We start from the raw sequence: 17,498 nt of genomic DNA, 5'->3' as shown, positions 1-17,498 counted from the left end.
CAAATTATCTGATGTCACATTCTTTCTTTCTTATAATCCTAGAATGACACTAAGCATATAGTAAAGAACAGTTTAGTAAATGAGCAAATACTTAATAAAAATAAGCACTGACTAGAATTGTATGATTCTGCTTATAGCAGGTACTTAGAAGAGGCAAATTCCTAAGACAAAACGGCTTTACCAGAGCAGGGGAAGAGAAAGGGTGTGGTGGGACAGAGAACAGTGAGTTGTTATTGACTGGCTACAGAGTTTGTTTGAGACAATGAAAAACTTCTGGAAATGGATAGTGGTGATGGTTGTACACACCTTGCAAAGGTACTTAATGCCACTGAACTATACACTTCAAAATGGTTGGAATGGTGAAATTTATATGATATGTATTTTACTACAATTTTTAAAATTAATAAAAATAAATAAGAACTGAATGCTTGGCTAGACGGGAACAGTGAACTGTGACCTCAGGAGGCTCTAAATGCCTCCTTTTAGAAGCAGCTGGGACCTAAGCAGGCAGCTTGTGGGATGCCCAGCAGAGAAGTGGTGCTGGTGTTTGGGATGACTGATTTGTAGGTAATAAAAGCCATTTCTCCCACTTCAGGTGGTGCAGTTTCTAGTATGGTGTTCTGCCTCATATGGTGGTCTAAAGACAGTAACAAACAGAAAGGAGGAGGAGGAGGAGGAGGAGGAAGAAGAAAACCCACACTGGTTTGGAGAGTGGGGTCAAAAAACCTGGGCCTTGGTCTCAAATGCCTTCCTTGCAACTAGGGTAAAGCCAGCTTAGGTGTCCATTTCTGCACTTTAAAGTGATGGGATCAAATGATGTGTGGCCTCTGCCGGCTCTACAATTCTGATTCCAAAGCATCCATTAACTACTTCTAAATGGTTCACCTTAAGTCTGAGGAAGAAAATGCAGTTTCCCACTTCTTTCATCATCACTATTGTTCTCTGGGTTCTCCAGTTTCTTCCTATTTTTTTTTTTTTATGAGAAACAGTGATCCAAAGTGAACATACCAGTTTCCTAAAGGTATGGGTACTACAGAGTATGGAGAAGAGATCACTCATTACTTGTCATTATAGCATAAAATAGCTGACTTTTTTTTTCCTGTTTCACTTTTCAGGCAATGATACTATATTGCTGACTCATTTTCAACCGTTGATAAATTATGGTCATTAAGAATCAAGTTACATAGTAACAGTAACTGTCTTCATATTCCTGGATTGCAAGGGTGATAAAAAGAATTCTGTTTACTCCTTAACAGGTAAGGATGAGAATATGAACAAGAAACTTTTTATAACCTCTTCCTCTTATTTAGAAGCAATAAGGAACATTCAGTAGTTCCTTTATTCAAATTAGATTCATTGTACTTAGTTATTCTAAACCTGCTATTAAAAAGACTCCTGAATTTTTTGTCAATATATAAGAACATCTTATGTACTACAATACATACCACTTCATATTAGTCAAATTTGGCCATATCATAGAATATCTGTTCTAAAACAGTTATTAGGGTAGTTTCAGTTTTAAAGGAGGTTTTTAGTAAAGAGTTCACTTTTTGCCTACATGATGCCAATTGTCAGTCTGAGCAATTCACTCTCTAGTCACTGATTTTATATGAAGTAAAGTACATATGCCAAAAAATATAAAAGCACTTGAGTATTTTAATGGATGAAGTGGTGTAGGGAAATAGATATCAACATTCTGAAAGGGGAAAAAGAGTCAATGTTCAGATAATCAAGTGAATTTTAAGAACATTTCCTACCACAAAATAATTTATCAATAATATGCCAATGGAATTGATTTTCAGGGGTTGTTTTTATTTTTAATATATTTCCTCTTTAAATTCATAGTGTATTGAATTTTAAGCCAGACTTCACATTATTATTGTCAGGAAACTCAGAAAGTTCCAGCACCATAACATATTTTCCTTAAGTGATGGTGAATCATATTTCAAAGATGCCTGAGAAGAATCCAGTAATGTCTCAGATTAATAAGAACTTAATAACAGATTATATTTAAGATTATAATGACAAAATAATATACAAAAAAGCATAAATCCTTTATTAAATGACCACATAGTAATCTGATACAATACTTTCTGATACAAGGAAATGGATAATGAACTGGCTTACAGCATACAAAATATTTACAAAATAAAACAAAATCAGTAGATAAAATCTTTCTACACACATTTTCATCTACTTTTTATGACTATTTCCTTCTATTCGGACATTCTCTTCCATGTACCTATTTTGTTTGTGCGTTCACTGCATCTTCTCAATCTTGCTCCCAGATTGAAACTTCTAAGTGTCTTCAGAACAACAGACTTCCCTTGGTTCCAAGCTCTGATCTTAGCTAGCTCTCCCAGAAAAGAACAATTCACAGTAAAGAATTCTAACAACTGATCTCTCCCTGCTCCTCCAACCCTGTCTCCTGCCACTAGGTCCACTCCTTCCTGTTATAGTGAACTTTCTCACACATCTTTGCCTGGAACCACTGACTACGTCAACCTTCAACCTAGAACAGCTTCACACAAACACGTCCCATCTTCCTCTTCGTGCTTCAGCTAACTGTTCAACTTTACTCAGAGCTACTCTAGGAAACCTTGAAATCCCCCACTTAGCACCCTATGGCTGGGTTTGGTGTTTCACGTGTATATATGTATGTATATGTGCACATATAGTTTGTGTGATCATACAAATAAATCACTTATTACAGTGTATACCCATCATAGCTTTATCACAATATATCACACTGATTGCTTGTGTGCATGTGCCTAATGGGCTGTAAACTCCCTGAGTGCGGAAATAATTTCATAGTCAACTTCATATCACTAATGGGTATCACAGCATTTGCTTATAGTAGTTGCTTGTAAATGTTTAGTGAATTGGTAGATGGACGGATGAACCAAGAAAGACTCAAGAGCAGGGAAAGGCTGTCTTGTTGTTCCTAAAGTCCATTATGTTGGTGGCCATTTCCCCCTGTTAAAGGTGAACCATTCCTCATTTTCACTGTATTCTACACTTGTAGTCAACAGATTAATTATTCAGATAGAAGGGGTGAGGGAAGTACAGATTCTTTGTAGCCTAGAAATAGCCTGAGACATCTAAAAAAAATCTTGTTAGAGGTCAGAGCAATGGTGAAAGGGGATGGTGGCCAAAGGCATTGAGAACCAGTCTTTCCTACTTGAGAACTGTATACAGGGTAGTCCAGAACTGATGGTGGTACCTAACACACTGTAGGGTAAAAATAGCTATTAAAATAAATTATAAACAAAAACAAAATACAAATTAGATCTGAACAAATTATTTTCTTTTTAAGACAGTAACATCCCACTTAGAGACTACCAACCCTGACAAGCTTCAAGAATGATAAGTTGTCCTTGAATCCTTATACACAATCAGCATTACCAATAGACTAAATTAACCCTATGCTTTTCAAACACAGGAATGGCTATTCCTTAAGTGTAAACAGTTGATGTGATTATAAAATCCAAATACATTCAAAGATGATGTTGAATTCATAATTATTTTATCATTGTTTTCTTAACTAAGATATTGTAAGTGCACAATACTAGTAAGAGTGAGTCTCTGAAAATATTGGCACCATAAAAAGCATGTCATGGGAATTGCCAGCCTAGAGCTTGAAACTAAACTTCTTGGACAAGGATTGACAATGTGGATTTCAGTGCCTCAATATGTACATATATAAGTTGACCTTACTTCCTTTCACAATGATGAATAACAAAAATATTTGCATGGAATTAAGTTTTACCTATGTGCAGAAAAAGAATGGTTTTACAGTTGGAATAATAAACTTGAAATAACAATAGGAAAATAAACACATACATACATATACTAAAATTCATACAAAAATATAGTAATGTATCAGGTCTGCTCCATTACATCTATTAATCTGAAATGTTCGCCTGTAATCACTATTAGCTAAATGAACCTTGCAGGGCTGCTCTGTACCTGATGTACCACTCTACTCCATAAAGAGCCCCCAGCTCATTAGCCAAATGGTCCTTCTTTAACAACAACAAAAGCAGAAGCTTAGATCTGAACTCATCAGTAACTCTAAGGCAGGTTAATTGCCTGGTCCTCCTTGAATTTTGGGATCTTCTTAAACTCACTTTGCTTCCTGAAGAAAAGCTGGGCCAAGATGTGATCTGAAGTGGCTTGCATATAATCATCCATGTCAAGGGTTTGCAGCTGATAGCATAAACCAAAAGAAGATGTGTCAGCACAGAAATGCTCAGATTCCTAAAGAGATCTTACAGTTCTCAAGGCAAGTGCAGTACTGCCTGGCAGTTAGCGGTCTAACTTTACCCAGCTATGTACTCCTTACATGGTCACCTTGTGTGCCAATCTTCCCTTGCCTATGGGAGTTCATGTTTTCAAAACTGAGAAGTAATAAAAAAAAGAAAAGTCTGATGGTAGAGATGAATGGATACACAATGAAGTGTTATTCAGACAAAAGAAAAATGTAATTATATCATTTGCAGGAAAATGGATGGAACTTAAGAACATTATGTAAAGTGAAATAAGCCAAATTTAGAAGGCCAAGAGTCATATGTTTTCTCTCATATGTGGAAGCTAGCAAGGAAAAAGGAAAAGGAAAGGCAGGTGGGAAATCTCACAAAAATTGAAGGAAGATCTGTAAAGCCCAGGAAAGAGACCAGGGGATGGGAAGAGAGAAGGGAAAGGGAAAACACAGGGGAATGATATTGGCCAAATTATATTGTTATCTTGTGCGCATGTATGAATATGTAACAGTCCCATCATTATGAACAACTATAATGTACCAATAAAAAATATGGGGGGAAAATGTCTAATGGCTAGAGGTTGCTTTAGAAGTAACCTCTGTCCTACCAGGAAGTGGTTCTTTTAGAGGAGTGAGCAGTTTCACGTAATTGCCTATGAGTAAGGACTAGGGTCAGAAGGACTTCTCAGAGATGCACACCCAGGGGCATGTGATAGAGCAAACCCTCCTGCCAAGTAAGCCACCCTGGAACTCTGCAGCCAGGGACTGGCTTCTCTCTACAGGGCTGATAATCTCTTCTTACCTGGCCTGGATGTCCAAAGGGATAGGCCTGATTCTTTGTGTCTGTTCCCTATAATGTGCCCCCCACCAACGTGTACACGCACACACACAACCTCTCTTCCTTGGCCTGCCCTTCTCAATTTCTGCATGTGTGTGTGGGTATTTCTCTTTCTCTCTGTTTCTACCTGTGGGTGTCTGTGCCTATGTGAACCTCTCACTTTTTTCTATGTTTATCTCAACATAAGTTGGTGCCTGTGTGTTTGTATGTGTGTCTGTCTTTCTGTCCCCCTCCAAGTATAGGTCTGTCTGGATGTGGGGGTGTCTGTCTCTCTAGGTCTCTGCCCTTCGTGCACAGGTGTGTTTCCTTCTGTGTGTCTCTGTGTTGCTTCTCTGCGTGTCACTCCCTGTGTGCGTTGCTTCTCTGCATCTTTCTCTTTATGTCTGTATATTTCTCTGTAGGTTTCTCTGTGCTTGTCTCCTTGTTTATGTGTAACTGTTTTTCTCTCTCTCTTTCTCCATGCTCCTTCCTTCCTCCTTCTCTTCATACTCCTTATGCAAAATACGTCCCTATTAGAAACATTTCCCATTACCCACTCTGATGGGCTCAAGGGGGCCATCCTGCCTCCAGGACATGAGACAGTCCTAAAGGGAGGAGTGAATAAAAGATTGTTCTACCCAAAATTCTGATTAATTTCTTTCTTTCCTGTTAGGAATAACTCTTAAAATGACTTTTCATTTAAAATTTCTATATTTCTATCTCTTTTTAACAGGGTTGTGTTCTTTAATTTATATTTAATGGTTTTCAATTGTCCTTTTTATCCTCCTTTCACAGCTTAAAGTTATGTCAGTATTAGCCTTTCATGTCACATTAAACCTCACTTATCTGTCATACTTATTTAATCCTCGACATTTTACTGTCATTATATTTTACACCCACAAAAAATTTCTCTTCTACTCATTTTTTTAGGGAAAGGGGATTACCAGGGATTGAACCCATGGGTGCTAAATCACTGAGCCACATCCTCAGCCCTTTTTATTTCTCATTTTGAGACAGGATCTCCCTGAGTTGCTTAGGACCTCCCTAAGTTGCTGAGGTTGACCTTGAACATGTGATCCTCCTGCCTCAGCCTCCTGAGTTGCTGGGGTTAGAGACATGCTCCACTGCACCCAGCTTCTCCTTTTTAATTCTCTTTCCTTATTCTCTACTTTTAAAAATCTGACTTTCTATTTTGAGTGTTTCCTTCTTGTCCTCTTCATATCTGATTGGATTAACTTCTGCTTTCTGCTTTGTTCTTGTACTGGCTATACAGAATGGTGTTGGGGGCAGCAGCACAGAATGGTGTTGGGGGCAGCAGCAGCAAGACCCACATCAAAAATATGAATCACTTCTTCCCCAAAGAAATCTACAGCCAACTTCTGATTCCATCTATTTCTCACATGTCTCCACAAACCTCCCAGGTCTACCCAGGAGGGTTTTGAGACCCAGGGAAACAGGTGCTGGAATTTTTCAGTTTCCCTCAAAGAAGATGGGTATCTTCCTGGGAAATGAGCATCACCACGTGGGTCCCAGCCCATCTTGAGGCTGAGGCCCTGTAGATGACACTGCATAACTCATGCTGTACTCTTCACTGGAACTCTTGTTGGGTCTCCTTGTAGAAAGAACCCCAAACAGGAGGAATATCTATCTCTTCTGGACCTGCCTTGGGGATATCTAAACAGATCATTATAATTCTTACCCTATCTCAGATGGTAATCTAGTCCTAAAGATATTTTAATATCTAAATAGATATTTTAATATCTAAATTCCATGATTTCCAACCTAGATTCGCTTCAATAGTTGAATGGATAAAGAAATTGTGGTATATACACACAATGGAATATTACTTAGCCATGAAGAAGAATAAAATTATGGCATTTGCAGGTAAAGGGATGGAGTTGGGGAATATGCTAAGTGAGATAAGCCAATCCCAAAAAACCAAAGGTTGAATGTTTTCTCTGATAAGTGGATGCTGATGCATAATGGGGGGTGGGGCATGAGGGGGTAAGGGAAGAATGGAGGAATGTTGGATTGTATAGAGGGAAAAGAGAGGAGGGGAGGAGGCTGGGGTAAGGAAAGATAGTGGAATGGGACAGACATCATTATCCTATGAACATGTATGATTACATAAATGGTGTTACTACATCATGTACAACCAGAAAAATGAAAGTTGTACTCCATTTTTGAACAATGAATCAAAATGCATTCTGCTGTTATGTATAAAGAGAACAAGCAATAAAAAATGTAAACCAGATTATGCAAACTCAAAAAGTAAATAAATAAATAAATAAATTCCACGATTTATCTTTGTACTTTGAACCCTATATTTCATAGGGTGAATTTTAAAAGCAAATAATTAAATACAACAAATACTTTTTCTTAATTTGTTTTACATATAATTTGTTTTCTTACCTTATAGTTTTCTTATACTTGTTTGCTTAATTTATAGATCATGATATATTAGATTTGCTTAACATAAAGAATGATGGGAAGAAATGGTACGTTACTACCCCCGTACACTCTCTCTCTTCCCTTCGCTCTCAGTGCACGGAAGAGGAATAGAATGGGCATGCGCCCATGCTCCTTCTGCTCCTCCGACTTCCTGTTTGAGAGCTGGAAGACCTTAAAGGAGCGTGCTCTGCTACTTTATGCCATAAGGTATCAAAGGTGTACTAAGGACCTGCCTCAACCTGGGGAGGCCTAGCCAATTCAGGGTATCAGTATCAGGAAAACCACCGCCCACAGATACCAGTCACATTCCCTAATGTCTGCTTTATTAGCAACCAAAATGATTTCTTGGATCCCTATATACTGATCCTTTGGTTCAGAATTTGGGGGATTAAGAGAGAATGTGATACACTGAACCCTTTAACGAGATGGAAGTTTATTTGATCCTCCCCCGCACACACTGCTTCATCCAGCTCACTCATTCGTCCGTTCTACACACATCTACCAAGAGCCCCCTTTGGTCTGGACACATTGCTCAGCAGAATTTTCTACAGATCACTGACACTCACGGCCTCTCTTAAGCTGGATTATTCTTACCTGATCTCCAGTGCTGAAGGCAAGAATGAAAAGCAAATCCTCATCACATGTGTTCTTAATGTAATGCTGGGTTCCAATGGGGAAAAATACCACATCTCCAATGTGAATGTTAAACTCTATGGTACTCTGAGTATTAATAATGCCAACCTGAGAGGGAGGGAGTTACAAAAGTTAAAATACATAAAAAGAAAGAAAGAAAGAAAGAGAAAGACAAAAGAAAGAAAAATGTTAAGCACATAAAATCAAATGTTCACTAAGGATACATATTAATAGTGAAGAACAGACAAAAGCTCATGGCTATACAGAGACTTCTCTGTGAGGGTGAAGAGCAGAGGTAGAACACATTGTTCACACATGCACACACAAAATTCCTGTGCCACAGATGTAGCCCCCAAATGTTTATTTGATAAATGTTCTTCAAAGTGCATTAGTGAGTTCAGTATGCAGAACATCATGCAAAAACCAAAAAGCATTAATCACAACATTCTAAATAAGTATTACAGACTATGTACAATATACTCTAGGCAGAGGATCTGCAGTTCCGTGTTCACTAGCCCTGTGCTTTTACTTCCACCAGTGTCCGGGGAGGGTGATATCCTAACAGTCTTCCTTAGGAATTAGAGACTGACTATGTACGTGAATGCAAAGACACAAGCACAGTGAAAATAAAGTCTGATCTTTGAAATTCAATCTGTGGAAGATTAAAAATTTCTTTTCCAATTTGTTAAAGCTTTCATATCTAAAAACATAGAATAAAACTTTTGCTACAAATGACAAAATGAGTGAATTTTCAGTCTGGTTTGGTTTTCTTTCAAGAATAAGAAAAGTATAGACCAGACAAGCCAACTTCACCTGCACTCATTATTTACTTACTTTATGTCTTTAATATGCTTCCTTAATTTATAGATCATGATCTATTAAATTTGCTTAAGATAAAGAATGATGAGAAGAAATGCTACTTCACTACCCCTGAAGTTTCCCTTCGTGCAGAAGAAACTCCTTCACACACACTCTCTCTCTTCCCTTCACTCCCAACACCCGTAAGAGGAACAGAGTTCCCAGGGAAGCCATGAGAGTCTTGAACAACTGCAGTCAAATCACTGTATTAGCACATTGTCCAGTTTAGCTTTCCTTATGGTACCCCTGCAACTGATCATCCAAACCAGGCTCTCTGAAGAGTGAAAGTGGGTGTCATTAATTTGACCTAGACAACAAGTATGCATGAGGAGTTTCCTGGATTAGGTGGGCTATGTGGTCCCCATACTGATGCTCTGTACCTTCCCAGCTACCCACACTCACACAGAGGCAAAAACTTACTCCACATTCCCCCAAGGCCAGCAGCACCTTCCACTTTGTATTACCTGAGGATGCAAAACTCTGAAAAGCTAAGCAAGTGTTCTCTGAAATATTCTTGGCCTCTTCTTGTGCACATCTTGGATCTTTCTGTCTCATCAAACTTGGGGACTATCTAACTGGGTCTGCATGGTACACTCTACAGAAATTGTGCCCCAAGGCAATTAGAACTGAGTCCTTTTATGTTACTAATGCCTAAACCAAAGCAAAAAAATACCTCCAATTTGCTTCTTTCTGCATAAAAGAACATCCAAAAAATATTTTCAGAGAAATTACCTTTCCACATCCACTTAACACATATCCCATTTCATTTGCATTAAAATGAAAATGTGGTTGTCGTAATCCATTGTTATAAATTCTCAGTGTACTCAAAGCGAGGGTATTTTGATGCTTCAAAAAGGAAAAGAAAAAGAAATCTAGTTATTTGGCCAACATCTTACTCAACAAGTTAGCAATTCATACAATCTTGATAGTAGCTAATACTTATGCAGCTCCAACTGAGAACATGCCATTTTCTATGTTCTTTACACTTACTCTGTCAGTTCTATCTCACAACAATCTTATAAAGTGAACAGTATTATACTATTTCAGAGGTGATGGAATTAAAATCTAAACTGGTTGAGAAATTTGCCTAAGGTCCCACAACTAAGAAGAGGCAGAATTAGAATCTGAACCCACACAATGCAATGCCACAACTATGTGATAAAGTCAACTGAGTATTTCAAACAAATGAAGAGAACTCTCACAAGTATCCAATCTTTCCATTAATCCAACTATTCATGCTAGAGAAGTTTATGCTCCCTATATCCAAACCGAAGCTTCAGTCACAATTTGCATTGATCAAAGCAACCAAAGTTCAACAGAACTTTCCTTCTCCTTCTGTCCAAAAGAAGTCTGAACCCAAAGTTCCTCCATTCTTCTCTCACCCCCCCATGCCCCACCCCCATTATATATCATCATCTATTATCAGGGAAAACATTCGGCCTTTGGTTTTTTGGGACTGGCTTATTTCACTTAGCATGATATTTTCCATTTCCATCCATTTATCTGCAAATGCCATAATATTATTCTTATTTATGGCTGAATAATATTCCATCGTGTATATATACCACAGTTTCTTTATCCATTCGTCTGTTGAAGGCCATCTAGGTTGGTTCCACAATATAGCTCATGTGAATTGAGCTGCTATAAACATTGACGTGGCTTTGTTACTGGAGGATCTAAATTTCATAGTTCATCCATTTCAATGTACATCAAAATACTTTTCTCAATTACCTGATTAAGGAATTCACTGAAAACTTTTTCATTGTTGCTGAGTTCACTTCCATTCTTCCAGTATTGTGCCTTTTGTATTACTCCTCCTGGAAACTGATATTCTTTTGAACCTGAGTCAAATGAAATTCAAAAAAACAAAATAAGGGGGCGGAGAGTATAATTTAATTGTAGAGTGCTTGCCTCACAGGAACAAGACTCTGGGTTCAATCCCTGGCACTGCAAAAAATTTGATTTACTTTAAAAATAAAATCAAACAATTCACAATGGCACTTCAATGGAAATTCAGCAACATGTGCAGCTCTTCTAGTCACAGAAAACTTATGTAGTAGAAATTGCTGACAATGGATCATTGGGCCCCCACAATATTAACCTGACCCAGTCAGATCCTATACCATCCTGTAAGGTCTCTCAAAATTTCTAGCATAGAGTGTCCTCTTTAGGAAAGTGTTCAACTCAGGGGGCTGGCTAGAAAACTTGGGAGTCATCCTACCCACCGATTCCCACCTCACTCTCAAGCCAGTCAACCATCAAGGCCTATTTGCCCTGCTTCTTTAAGTATCTGGCTTTGTGACCTTCCTGTCTGTCACCACTGCCCAAATGCAGCAGACCACCAGCACTCCCTGCTGGAGGGGCTGTTACAGGCCCTTGACTAATCACCCTGCCTCCTGCCTGACCCCTTTCTACCCATTTCCCACAATTCAGCCAGAATGTTCTTCACTTCAAAGAGAAAAAAGGACTGTATCCCTCTCTTCTTTCAAACTCCTCAGTTGTTCCTTTTTTTCCACTAAGATAACTGTACACACTCTTAGAATGGCGTCTAGACCCTGCATGATCGGATCCCTCCTCTCTCTTCAGCCTTCTTTCTTGCAGCACCCCCAGTCCAACACACATCCCTCACACTTGGAAATCTGTTGTCACATTCTGTTGTGCCTCCAGGACCTTTTCTCACATTACCAGTCTGTTGAGAAATGTGGTTTTTCGTTTTTATCTTGACTATGGCCCACCATAAAACACATACACGCACACACGCAAACACACACATGCACACACGTGCATATTGATTCAATCCAAACATATATAATCTCATATATAAATACTTAATTAAAATGGCTTCATAAAACAGCATGCTGTACCTTTAAGGTCATAAAAGTATCTCCACACAAGGCTGTCAGGAGACTGCGCATAACTAGCGTTCATAACCAGTTCTGCCAAGTTGGGAGGAAGATTGACTGCCTGATCCTCTTTTTGCTTATGGAATTTTCTAATGAAATCAATTCCACCTTCAGGCTGAAACACATAGGAAAGCAAATAAGATATTTATGAAACATTCCACAAATTTTAGTAATAGACTGATAAGTAGCCAAAGGTAGGACAACATTAGCAGCATTGCAGTTTTCAGTAGCTCAGGCAGTAGCTTATGCTTGTGCTATTTATGAAAATTCCATAGGTTTGCAATGTATCTTGGTTTTAAATGATTGGTTTCTTTATGGTCAGTATAAACTCTTGCAAAAATATACATTGGCTCCTAAACTTACCAGTATTCTCCCTAATGAATCAATTTTCTTACTTATCCCTATTGCACTAGACTACTAGTGTCCACTATGAGGTAATCTCAAAAACTTACTATGCAGATTTCTAAACTTAACACAGAACCCCCTCCGACTGCCGATCGGAAGCCATCATCAATTCTGCACATTTATACTGTTAGCATCCAATGCTGACCCTCTGTAAGCAGCACTATCATTTGTTCTTCTAATGATAATGTAAATATATGGAGAGATCAAAAGTAGTGATTCTTGGTACTAATTTTACAGTTAGAAGTAAGAAGTTCTGCTGTGCTATTGCTTAGTAAGATGACAACAGATAAAAATAATATAAAAAAATAAAGTTATATAAATATAAAAAACAGTAGTGTAATATACTTCATAAAAGCTAGAAGGGATTTTTAGTTTTTACTATAAAGAAATGATAAATGTTTGTGATATGTATTTATATGTGTGTGTGTGTATGTGCTTAACCTGATTTAAACATTACATCATATATCCATGTATCAAAACACCTTGTGGTACCTCATTTATATATATATATTTATATATATATATATATATATATCAGTTAAAAATGCATTTTAAAACTTTTTAAGTAGTGATTCTTTAGGAAAAGTGAGGGATCCTCTGCATGAGATTAAGAAAACATGATTCCATTATCTATAGAAAACTTCTCCCTATAGAAAGAATGAGTGAACTTATGGTTCTTCAGGCATATAAATTACAGTAATTTTTAAGTGATTACATTATATGCTTTCTGTCAATACATTAAGGTTTCCTATGAAAGACCATAAAAAAAGAAAATAAAAAGGAACTCAATTTCAACAAGTTTTTGTCTTCAGTAGGAACACAAGGTAAATTTGAGTCAATAATTCAATATTTACCAAGCCTATTAACCAATTTCTTCTGGATCTGTACTGACTGCTGTCCTAGAAACACAAATACTCATGATCCTTTTGTGGCTGCATAATACACACCTTTATGGTGAGATGTGTTTTTAGAAATGGTACATACCTTAAGTGACCTTGAAGCAATGTCTTCAGGTGTAGAAAAAAATACATCATCAACATCCAGAGTCTGAAGTTCGTCATGTGTAGAAAAAAAGAGTAAGAAAAAGCAGTCTTCATCACCCACATTCTTTATCCAGTGCAGTGTGTTTTGGGGGAAGAAGATCACTTGACCAGCTGTGACATTGTATGTGGTAGCCACCTGACCACCATCATCAACTACCCCAATCCATGCTGTTCCCTGAAACATAAAAACAAAAGCACACCCCACTTTGCTTTAGAGCAATGTTTCTCAACCTCTTTTTATTACCTTCCTTTCAAGGTATATTTTCAAACTTTTTCCCCTATTACCATACAGAATTTTAACAGGACAGATAGACTCTAGATCAGTATTCTGTATACATGTACTGCTTATGTGTCATATATGTATCTATACTTTACATATAAAAAGAGCAAGATCCTTTTCCCCCACCATGTGGGCAACACTCCCTAATGAAGAGTCCATGTTAAAGAATCTGAAAAGACTCAAACCACATGATCAGGATATGTGAATATACATTTGGGTATATGCATGTTTGTGTATATGTATGCATACAGATGTGAGTGTGCTTTCCAGGTAGAAAAAGTTCACATACAATTTTAATAATAAGGCATCTACACTTTAGTGTCAGGTATCTAGCTAAGCACTTTACTTCATTCAACTCAATTATTCCTTATATAAATTCTATGAGCACTAAAACTATTATTATCTCCATTTTCAGATGAGAAAATTAGTTTGGTAAGAACATATACTTTCCCCAAAGCTACTCAGCTAGTCAAGGGCAAAGAAGGGATTTGGGTCTAAGTAGTCTGCTCCACAGTAGACACTTTTTTATCCACACTGCATCACACTTTGATTCTGCTGATATAAAATTCTATACTTTTTCTCATTCTATATTTTTTCTTAAGTATTACCCTTTAAGGCAGGTAGAGAAGATACCATTATTTATATTTTAACACTGATTCATGGTCACATAGTGGAATGTATACAAAAATACTCATGTAAAATAGATATGAAAAAGGAGTCTTTGTTCTGTCTGCACAGACAATATGTCTGAAGTTCATCATGTGTAACTTGGATCCATTTGGGTATTAAAGATAGAGGGGGAAAGTGAACCTCACAGAGTTTTGTTTCCCTCCATACACAGGGAATGAGCAGCAGAAATCTCCATCTATTCCTATAAGGGCACCAACTATTCCAGATGCTGAGCAGAGAAGGTACAGAGCTAATGGGATCCTTGCTGCAGGCCAGGCATGCCGGCCACCTCATCCACCCTGCTTCCCTCAGGGCTGCTTGCACGTGTTCAGAAAGACACTCAGAAATGATCTCCATGATGAGTCATGTAGAGACTTCCTTCTCATTCTATTTGATGGTTCCCTGCTTTGATTGTAACAGTTGGTAATCTTAGTTTTCTTGGGATCCAGAGAATATTCCACTCCATACAGTCCACATTTAGAAGCTCACATTATAAACTCTCTCTAGACTTCCAGAAGAGCCTCCCCAGGCTGAGCTAGATTCCAGGACTGTTATCTCTGAAGCATGCTCCAGACCAATGTCCCTGCATAGAGTCTATTGTATAATTCCTCTCCCAAGCAAGTCCACTAAGCAGGATTTTCTTTCAACTACCACTCTGCCACTGCTCAGCAAAGGCTATGAAAATTAATCTTTTGGAGATTATCCTCCTTTACATATTTTTATATGTGGAAAAAGACAAGAAGTCAGAAAGCATGCCAATAACCACAGTACATCTTACAGCCAACAACTCCAGCACATTTTTAGAAAAGTCACCTCATTTTTATCAGTCTTTCATGGAAAATAAGAAGGGTTTGGTCTCATATAGATGAAACTCTAAATCTCTCTTCTTGTTATAAGTTCTAAAACTGAATGAATCATCCAAATCTAAAAGAGGTCTTAATTAACAAAATTTACACCATAAAATTGACATCTAAGAACCAGATTGTCAGAGTATGAACAAACTCAGAAAATTCTGCTTTCCCAGTATCTAGAATACAAATGGAGACCTATAAGTACTTTTTGGAATTAATGAATTATTTGAAAAGTCAGGTAAGTACACTCATTTCACCTCCAGCCATCTCTATTTCATTTGACTTCAAAATATTCTGAAAGGTCTAAACCAAAAAAAAAAAAAGCACCCATGTGGCCCAATCTTGGAGACTCAAAACTGAATACCAGAAAACAAGTCAGTCATTCTAGTTGCTGATTTTCTTCATGGAGGAAAGCTGTTGGTTCTAGTGCTGATTTTCTTCATGGAGGAAAGCTGTTGGTTCTAGTTGCTGATTTTCTTCATGGAGGAAAGCTTTTGGTTCTTTGCTCATTAGAGCATAGCTGCCACTTTTCGCTTTGGTTCACAGGACTAAACAGTGATCTTGCTGTAACAATCGTGTGTGAAAAATGATTTCCTACTGAAGAAAGTGATGCCAAAAATAATCACAATAAACTGACTAATACTTAAAGGAACTGCTAACTAACCTAACAGAATCTAATTGAAATCCTGGATGGTTGTCTATCACTTAGTTAAGTAGGTTTTGTGACAAAATAATACCCTGAAGACATACAACACAGATGCTTAAGAGCAGAGTGTAGGTGAACAGTCATACCTGTACCAGATAGCCATGTTCATTAGCATTGAAGTGCCAGTGAGGGGCCCGGAGGCCCTTGCTTTTTATTCTCAAGGTCCCCAGAGTCATCCGTGATTTCTGACTGTTCAAGCTAGTGCCAAAGGCCTCTTCTTCATCATTGAGATAGTCTTTGACATTGTTCCTGTACCGGGCCCACTGGATTGCACCACCAGGGAACTCAAACACCTAAAAAAATCAAATACAAGCAAACATCAGCACGGAGATCATCTCCTGAGGAATGTGAGGCCACCATGATCTACAGAATAAGAAGGAGGTAAGACAGAAAAGACAATGGAAGTGATGTGAATTTTGGAGTTTCATAAAGGAAGATAAGGTACTGGTCAAATTATATTGTTATGTATTGTGTGCATATAGGGATATGTATCAACAAATCCCATCAGTATGTACAACTACAATGCATCAAAAAAAAAAGTGTGGGGGAAAAAAGAAATAAAATGTTAAAAAAAAAAAAAAGGAAGATAAGGAATAGTTCTGCAAGAGTCCAGGAATGACAATAGTGATATATGCAGTGCTATCATCTAAGCTCTGCCAGACAAAGATATCTATGTTGGCAAGAGAACAGAGGGGTTTCCATTTGTGCACCTGCAATTCTCTCTTCCAGCTGAACACAGAAATATCTATTAAAGAAAATTTCTGTCTGAAGCTGACATCAACCCAACTCTCCCCTCTTCGCTGTCCCTCACCTCCCTTCATCCTACTGGCACTTCCAGTACAGAATAGAGTTTAGTGACAGGAAAAGGTCATTGAAATCACCATTAGAAAAGTTATTTTCCTTAATTGCACGATTCATACCTTGGATTTAGGTAAATGATTAAGAAACTGGAATTTTGGATCAACTGCCTTTTGTCCTTTAGGACCCACTGTTGTTCGCAGAGGCCAGACTCCAGATGCAAACTGAACATTTAAATGAGACTGGGAGTTGTTAATGTAAACCAAGGAGATAATCAGTACTCCTATGGCTGTAGTGATGACACAGGCCAAGAGACACACCAGGAAAATGCTCAACAATGACCACTGCCTCTTCTTTTCCTAGGAGAAATGATGAAGCTATTATTCTCTATCTAAGACACATCAGGAAGAAAGATTACCTCCTTTCTCTATCTCTTAAATTTTTCTTTCCACTAACTTCGATTGACAAAAATATAGTAAAAGAATGTATTTTTAAAATTATACTTAAATTTTATTTTATCTATTTGTTATTGAATCAGAAAATGATCAGAACAGGAGGCTCAGTATATTTCCTGAGCTCTGTATCAGGATCCTGGGGGAAACCCAAAACAAAAATTTTGCAGGGGAAAGAATCCTAAAGCTTTTAGGTTAACCTGTATGTCCCATTTTCCCAGTGAGGCTCAGAGAAGAGCAATGACTTGTGAAAAGCCACACTGCAACTGTAGATCTGAATCTCTGCTATTTCCACTAAACCATAGTGCTGCTACTCCATATCATTTAGCAATCATTAAAATTTGAATCAATTCTTATGGTCCAGCATCCTC

The 17,498-nt window shown here is 37.8% G+C and overlaps 1 protein-coding gene across 3 annotated transcripts in view; it reads right to left on the bottom strand.

Annotated features, from left to right (window-relative positions):
- Nucleotides 1-2,076: 2,076 nt before the first annotated feature.
- Nucleotides 2,077-17,498, bottom strand: part of LOC124965498 (uncharacterized) — a 34,748-nt gene continuing 19,326 nt past the window's right edge. For all 3 annotated transcript variants that reach the window (XM_047526478.1, XM_047526480.1, XM_047526479.1), the window contains exons 3-10: nucleotides 16,798-17,034; nucleotides 15,964-16,170; nucleotides 13,313-13,546; nucleotides 11,885-12,038; nucleotides 10,752-10,861; nucleotides 9,753-9,866; nucleotides 8,124-8,270; nucleotides 2,077-4,209 (exon numbers count right to left, since the gene is read on the bottom strand). In XM_047526478.1, coding sequence (XP_047382434.1) covers nucleotides 4,075-4,209; nucleotides 8,124-8,270; nucleotides 9,753-9,866; nucleotides 10,752-10,861; nucleotides 11,885-12,038; nucleotides 13,313-13,546; nucleotides 15,964-16,170; nucleotides 16,798-17,034 — 1,338 coding nt within the window. In that variant the 3' untranslated portion in view covers nucleotides 2,077-4,074. The remainder of the gene's footprint in view (nucleotides 4,210-8,123; nucleotides 8,271-9,752; nucleotides 9,867-10,751; nucleotides 10,862-11,884; nucleotides 12,039-13,312; nucleotides 13,547-15,963; nucleotides 16,171-16,797; nucleotides 17,035-17,498) is intronic.

Source organism: Sciurus carolinensis, chromosome 15, assembly GCF_902686445.1.
Source record: "Sciurus carolinensis chromosome 15, mSciCar1.2, whole genome shotgun sequence".
In the NCBI taxonomy this organism is placed as follows: domain Eukaryota; kingdom Metazoa; phylum Chordata; class Mammalia; order Rodentia; family Sciuridae; genus Sciurus; species Sciurus carolinensis.
Note: the sequence above shows the minus strand (reverse complement) of the source record. Positions and strands in the feature narration are given on the sequence as shown.